The sequence below is a fragment of the Triticum dicoccoides genome, chromosome 6B, assembly GCF_002162155.2.
Source record: "Triticum dicoccoides isolate Atlit2015 ecotype Zavitan chromosome 6B, WEW_v2.0, whole genome shotgun sequence".
Classification (NCBI taxonomy): Eukaryota; Viridiplantae; Streptophyta; class Magnoliopsida; order Poales; family Poaceae; genus Triticum; species Triticum dicoccoides.
This window is the reverse complement of record NC_041391.1, coordinates 31,518,665-31,526,365: the sequence shown is the minus strand read 5'-3', so window position 1 is coordinate 31,526,365 and position 7,701 is coordinate 31,518,665. Positions and strand designations below refer to the sequence as shown.

The 7,701-nt window shown below is 43.2% G+C and overlaps 1 protein-coding gene across 1 annotated transcript; it reads right to left on the bottom strand.

The window, feature by feature from the left end:
- Positions 1 to 4,194: 4,194 nt before the first annotated feature.
- On the bottom strand, positions 4,195 to 5,696 carry LOC119320250. Its single transcript, XM_037594377.1, has 3 exons — positions 5,600 to 5,696; positions 5,377 to 5,528; positions 4,195 to 4,531 (listed from the first exon to the last, which is right to left on the bottom strand). Exons 1-3 carry the CDS (start codon positions 5,694 to 5,696, stop codon positions 4,451 to 4,453), a joined length of 330 nt encoding a protein of 109 aa, XP_037450274.1. The 3' UTR covers positions 4,195 to 4,450.
- Between the last annotated feature and the right edge of the window lie 2,005 nt (positions 5,697 to 7,701).

Sequence of the window (7,701 nt, the reverse complement as noted above, 5' to 3'; positions counted from 1 at the left end):
AGATACAAATTTTTTTTGCTCCTACCTTCTGTTGAACCGGGTACTTCAGAACACGCCACTTTACAAACAATTTTTTAGGGGGCAGACATACCTCATTACTCTAATTGAAGTGGGTGGGTCCAAAATTTATATCACACGGTCCATGAGAATTTATAGCTCTATACTTGACCATGGTTAATATCGATGCCAAGCATGTCCACATATTGTAAATGCTAGATCCAGTGGTTTTAAAATGATTTGTACATCAATCTTATTATGTAGGCGCATCGAGCAAAACTTCGAAGTTCAACAAAATGGATTATTAGCCCAACTAAAATTTCTGGAGCTCCAGTAAGTAATAGATGCAGCATATAGCAAATTTTTGAACTTCAAACAGACGAGTCATCAGTGGATAACCTTTCTTTTTGGAACTTTAGTGGGTAACAAAAAGTTAACCACATGGGTCCCATGCCAAGCTCTCCGCAAAAGTCTGTTTCGAAGAGGCAAATGTAAGCTAGAATCTAGAGTACACAATACATAAAAAACCATTATAGCTCTGTACTGGACCATTATTAAGATTGATGCCAAACCATCTCAATAGAGGGAGATGCTAGATCGGTGGCTATAAAATGTCATATGCATCCCTCGGTTCCAAAGCAAAATGCAAGGTGCTAAAAGGAGAAACCAACATAGATCTTTTAGGATCATTTGGAAATGGTAGGTGTCGGGATGGCGAATACATATGCCATTGTCAACGATCTTCTCCTCACATTCAAAAAAAGAGAAGTCAACATATCCATAGGAAACAAGAGTGAAGGGCCACGGCGAGAAAAACATGAAGTGCGGCTGCCACTGTATATGGACTGCACAGGTGGCACGTCTGCCACTGTATTTGCACACGGGAATGGACTGGTACTGTTGCAGATGAAGTCCACGTGCTACCTTCTCCTCACACTTGTAGATTCTCTTTCCTCATCCACTCCTTGTTGTAGACACCCGTCAGCTCGCTGCAGGGACAGAGCGAAGCAACGATTGCAATTCCGAAAATGCAAAGCAGAATTAACACTAGGAATGCATTTACATATGTAGAACACCACAAACCATGCATGTCAGGTGATGTAGTATTTTGCACACTGATACTCGGAAGTTCAAGGAGCAAGGGCAGCACAGGTCGAATGTGAGTTTATGAAGACAACCAGACTGCAAGGCGTATGTTCAGTTTCAAAACACCGAGAGAAGTGATGATCATGCTACATAGGGCTGCAAATGAGTCGAGTTCAAGCGAGTTGGACTAGCTTCATCTAAACTTAAATTAGAATTAAGTGGAAAGTGGCTTCTGCTCATCTGGTAACAATCTTGAGTCAACCTCAAGCTAGTTTTGAGCTAAATAACATGATTATTTTAATAATCTAAGGCAATTTTTCAAACAAGATATGCCACAACACAAAATAAGGAACCATTATAAAATATTATTTCAATCAAAGCGATGATAATATAAGAAAGTTCAAAGTAGTTTGATTTATTCTATCTCAACTGAAGAACACTACATCGACGCCTTCCCACCGCTGATTCTATAAGCTCCTAGGTTTAAACAACTTTGCTCCATCAAGACAGCGACCCAAGGGCGGCAACGAGCTAAACTTACAACGTACTGCCCGTGGTTGTAGGAGAAATAAGACTTTGACAACTATAAGGACTTGGATGTAATTATTATTTTGTAAGGGTGTGTTTTAAGGAATTGTGATACTTAATATATGACCTTAAGTCTTGTCGCAACTAGTACTTCATAGCAAGACATCATGGATGAACCAGCAACAGAACAAAACGATGATGTTGCTGCTCGCCAACTTTGGCCAAAAACAAAGAAGGATATTTAACACACGCTGAGCACGCATTATATTGAGGCATAAATTTTATCCACACTTAAGATTTCATGTTTTCTAGTATATAAAATGGTGAAAAATTATAAACAACATATATGGTAACAAATTATCCTATTTTTAAAATATATATCAGGTTTATTTAATATTATTATATTATTTCAAACTAAACTGAGCGAGCTAGTGTTGACTCAAGATCATTGCGTTTCTCAATCAAGCTACATAATGTGCTCATACTCAAAACATTTCTTTCTGAATCGATCCCGAGTTCAGCCAAAAGATGAGTCAATCTCATGTGCCTCACGAGCCTGGAGTTTTTGCAGCCCTGGTGGCTGGTGCTACCCTTAAGTGAAACAAGATAGTCCTATGTGGAAAAAAAGATGACGTGGGACAAGTAATGGTTTCTTCATTGAGGTGGTAAGCATGCTGTGGTGAGCGGCTGCATGTGTAGAGCAATAAATAATTAGTGGGATCATCATTCACTACTAGGGAAAACCTTATACACAGAAATGTAGCAACATCGCGGGTCAAAAAACTGCGCCGCCGCGAACCGATCCGGTCACGCCACCGCCGTCCCTGGCGGCCACAACGCACCAGATTGCAAGGCCTCTTGCCACGGGGAATCGACGTCGCCGAGGCGCCGCCACGCTCCGGCCCGACGGCGCCGGCCCGCGCCAGCCCCACCCGAGCGAGAGGGCCCGAGTCCCCGCCGCCGCCGGCGACGGCTAGGCTTCGCCTGGCCGCGCCCTTGGGCGGCGGCGAGGGAGGAGGAGGAGGAGTGGGGAAGGTCCGGCGGCGATGGGATCTGGGGCCTCCCGGTCGCCCACGCGGGGGGCGGCTCGGGAGGGAGACGTATCCTCGATGGGTTTGAGTAGCAAACTATGTGACCGGAATGACTTAGAAAATAATAGGGTCATGACGCTTTTTGTAAGAGAGAAAAACTGTAGACAGATTTCAGAATCCCAAATCCAATAAAGAGAAATAATACAAGATCAAGAGTGCCAATTATTGGTTTGGGTTATCGGACAACGTTCTGATTTGTAGCATCAAAATTGCAGCACAACTATCAGAGAACATGCTTCATCCCAATAACACCACACAGTTTTCAAAGTGGACACACCAAATTCATTGCACTTTACTGGCTTGTGATTACCTAGTAAGGAGCAAAAGCAAATGTGATGTGCTAAAAATAGAAACCGATATAACTTTTTAAAATCTTAGGAATGGCAGGTCTCGGGATGATGAACCCATATGCCATTATACATGACCGTTCTTCAATTCCCTAACATGCTTTCTAATCACCAAGTGATGATGGACCATAGCCATGATGCAACATCTCCACACTGAGTGCCATTGTGTGACTAACGTATCAGCAATGGAAAATGGCAAGGTGCAATGTCTCATGTCAAATTCAGTCTGTATAGCAATAGTAGAACTTGTATTAGAGATGGCACAACAAAGTGTTAGTTAGCTAGATTACGTGAGAAGTGACAAGCGAGCCAGATAGTACGTTCATGTGTTTCAGGGGCATTATAAACGGTAGCCCATTGTTCAAATGATTGAAGAAACAATGCAATACTTGATTCCACACATGATCCTGGGCTGGCAACTCATCTCATCTGTCCAGCCTATAAATATACATTAGTTGCTTCGCGCAGACCGTCATTATCCAGGCCCAGGATCATCATATTTTATACTTCTCTCGTATCGCCTGTGCATTCTGGGACATGTTTGCATTGTTTCAGAAAAAAGAATCCTACATTCTCGCTTTGCTTCTTCTGTTCTTTTAGTTGCTTTCTTTGCAAAAACAGGAGAACATTTATATTCTAATTTTGGTTAATTCTTTTGCTAAATAGGTCCTGTAGAGATTTTCCATTCTAGAAAATACTTCAGAGAATTTTCAGCAAGAAAACACATAGGAAGTCAATTTGTAAAATTGTGGTACTTAACATTGTCTGGTTAACGAGGTCATTTTACAAAGGAAGATATGTCTCGAAATTTTGTTTTGCTGGTAGCCATGTTGACATACGTGAGTTACAATCTTTTTTATACTCCCTTAGTATCAACAAACGTCTGATATTTTAATACGGAGGGAGTACAATGTAGCATTACATTGAGGAGACAAATCAAGGAATAGCGCACTCTAGCTGATCGATGAATTTTCTTGGTAAAAAGACTCAAATAAAGTGTCAACTGTAATTTGGCACGTGGTTAATCGGCCTACGCACAAGAGTTGATCAGCATGCATGCATCTCCTCTCTCTATAGGACAAAAAAGGGAGACAAATTAACACATGTGCTAGTTGTATTTTCTGTATAATCATTAAGCCAATTAACATATGATTAGCAAAGTGTGAGCCGAATCACTTTAGAATAATAGTCTCATGATGCTTTCTGTAACAGAGAAAAACTGTAGACAAATTTCAGAATCCCAAATCTAATAAGGATTAATACTGCAAGATCAAGAGCGCCACTTATTGCTTGGGTTATCAGACAATATTCTGATTGTGACATCAAAATTGCAGCACAGACATCAGACAACATGCTTCATCCCAATAACACCACATGGTTTTCAAAGTGGACACGCCAACTTCATTGCACTTTCCTGGCTTCTGCTGGGTGCTTCGAAAGACCAAGACGGTACTTGTGAGGAAAGCTCAAAATCAACTTTCTCTGCATCATAAATTAACCACATGTGAAAAGAATGGAAATTAAATAGAGGAAACATAGCTAGTTAATTAGGATTCTACCATGTGAACTCACAGTAAATGTTAACAATGGCAATTAGCGGTTAGCAAGCTGCAAGCCATCTTTACAAAAATGCTTGTGTTAGTAACCTGGAATATCTGAAATGCCGTTATGTGTACATATGCCCGTCTAGCTGCTGTTATTTAGAAAATTGCTCACGGTATTTACTAGCAATTGAGACATCCAACAAATGTTTCTGATATAAGAACTTGTTAAATTTTAACCATGCATTTAAAATCTACCTATTTTCCTATTTCTTCTTAAGCTTAGTTCTTTCAAATGTATTTAAGCCAGCTCAGTGCATCAGAAATCACAGAATGTGTAGCTTAATAGAATAACTAATAGCCAAGGGTCTGATCTATTTCATTTTCTTACAGAGTTCTACTATTAAGAACATTTCTCCATGGGATTAAATCGCAACAGGATCTTGACGCTGGGCTATATTGTCGATCAGTTCACCAAAGTGTTTATAAATTTCCTACTAAGTATAACAAAATGATGTGCTTCATCTGCAAAACAAGATGATGTGGTTCATGTACATATCAGGCATCATTTATAGTTTTATACACACCAACCATCTAATACCAAACTAACCCAATTACTCTTATCCAAACCATCACAGGGTTAGACAACAAAACATAGCCAAACTCTACATTCACACAACATATGCCCGAAGAAACACGATCATAGCCAACAACCATATCAAGCCTTCTGCAAAATTAAATCAAAGGAATGTGTGGAGGAAACACCAAAACAGGGAGAATACGCACAAGCTTGCAGGGGCCACCGAACTTCTTGCGCCGTAGCGGGCGGGTCTCGGGCACACTCTGGGGTTCACCGTCGACGGCCTCCTCCAGCTTCGCCGCGTGCGTCTCCACCCCCTTGCCGGCCCCGTTCAGGAACTCCACCACGCCTACCTTGGCTGCGCGCAGGAATTCAGCCGCGCTCGTCACAACGAACAGGGAGAAAGGATCGGGAGGAACATGAGCGTACCTTGGTAGGGCTGGGCGCAGAAGGACCTCGCCGGAGCTCCGGCCCCGGGGTGGAGGAGGAGGCGGCGCACATGATGAGATGCACACGCGAGGGCCATGGGGGAGAATGAGGCTAGAAAGAAAAAAATTGCAAAGGGTAGGTGGGCTTATGACTTGGATGATCTATTTGGGCCGACAATAGAGGCTCATACAAAGGAGGCCTATGGTATAATCTCTGTGAAACAGTATGGACATTCCTTTTTTTTCAATGAATGACCATGATTTTTACCTACCCACTGTTATATCCTCAAGTCTACATGATCGACAAGTCAAACAATGACATGCGAAGTGTGGAATCAAACATGAGCAAAGCCTACTGTACAGAAATTTCTCGGCAAGCCGCTCCAATTTTGTCGCGTCAGCTTCTTTCAGTTTCTTATTAGTGATCGTTGCAGTAAGCCTATGACTCTACTTCCTGCAAAAAAAAAGAGTAAGCCTATGACTCTACTTCCTGCAAAAAAAAAGAGTAAGCCTATGACTACACAACCAACTTGCACAAAGGAACAACATCTGCAACATATTATGACATTTTCTCTTGTCAATGGAAGTATCATTTGGACTGGCCTAAATAAACCAAAAGACCACAACAACTCCAAAATAAATAAGAGAGTGTAAAGACTACATTAGTGATCCCTCCCTAAATTATGTGATACTCCCTCCGTAAAGAAATATAAGAGGGTTTAGATCACTACACTAGTGATCTAAACACTCTTATATTTCTAACGTAGTGATCTAAACGCTCTTATATTCCTTTACGGAGGGAGTATAGTACTTAGATGAGCAAAGTAAATCATAAATGCACTGCAGGTCATACAACTCATGCTTTTGAACACTCAAAAAAGAGAAGTTGAGTTGCTCTTGTTTGGAAATTGGAACAGAAGAAACACTGTTGATTTTTCGTTGCCCACAAGGTCATACTACTCGCGGTGGCTACAACCAGTGCCTAGTGGACTGCTTTCCGACAAATGATTAGCCCGTTCGGAACTGCTAATAGCGGTAGACATCGGTACAGGAGATTTGTCCACACTAGAGCCACAACAAAGACGCGAGGTAGCCTCTGGCACGTGCTTGGTGGTAGCGTGTCTGGTGATGTAGCAAAGCAGATTAGAATCTCAAGCGCACGAGGCTACACCAGCAAATGGTTGCATTGTCCTTTTTGAGCATGCCGAACCATCCGTGAGCAGCAACGTTCACGAAATAGGTTTTCACGCCGGTTTATAGATGAAGTGCCAACATTGGCGCCAGAAATAGAGCACCTTTCTAGAAATTGTCCCTCCGATAGTTGGACCCAAAAAGAGAATGTAGTGTTGGGGAACGTAGTAATTTCAAAAAAATTCCTACGCACACGCAAGATCATGGTGATGATACAACAACGAGGGGAGAGTGTTGTCTACGTACCCTCGTAGACCGAAGCGGAAGCGTTGACACAACGTAGAGGAAGTAGTCGTACGTCCTCCCGGTCCAACCGATCCAAGCACCGTTACTCCGGCACCTCCGAGTTCTTGACACGCGTACAGCTCGATGACGCTCCCTCGATCTCCAATCCAGTAGAGGCTCCGAGGGGGAGTTCTGTCAGCACGACGGCGTGGTGACGATCTTGATATTCTCCTGTCGCAGGGCTTCGCCTAAGCACCGCTACAATATGACCGAGGTGTAATATCGTGGAGGGGGGCACCGCACACGGCTAAGGAACGATCTCAAGGATCAACTTGTGTGTTCTAGGGTGCCCCCTTACCCCCGTATATAAAGGAGGGAGGGGAGGAGGTGGCCGGCCAAAGGGGGCGCGCCATAGGGGAGGGGGAAACCTACTCCAAGTAGGTTTCCCCCCCTTTTCCTTATCTTATTTGGAGGGGGAAGGAAAGAGTACTAGTAGTAGGAAATAGTACTAGTAGTAGTATTTAGGAAGAGGGGGAAGGAGAAAGGAAAGGGGGGGCCGGCCCCCTTCCCCAATTCGGATTGGGCTGGGGGAGGCGCGCCCCCCTCCCTTGTTCCTTCTCCCTTCCTCCTACATGGGCCCAATAAGGCCCATATACCTCCCGGGGGGTTTCGGTAACCCTCCGGAGC

Bases quoted from the DNA above. Each gene is read 5' to 3' on its own strand.
- LOC119320250 (XM_037594377.1), bottom strand. From the start codon at position 5,696: ATGGCCCTCGCGTGTGCATCTCATCATGTGCGCCGCCTCCTCCTCCAC. The intron at 5,529-5,599 runs GTACGCTCATGT...TCCTGCGCGCAG, and splicing joins CTGCGCCCAGCCCTACCAAG to CCAAGGTAGGCGTGGTGGAG. The intron at 4,532-5,376 runs GTGCGTATTCTC...TTTATGATGCAG, and splicing joins TCGGTGGCCCCTGCAAGCTT to AGAAAGTTGATTTTGAGCTT.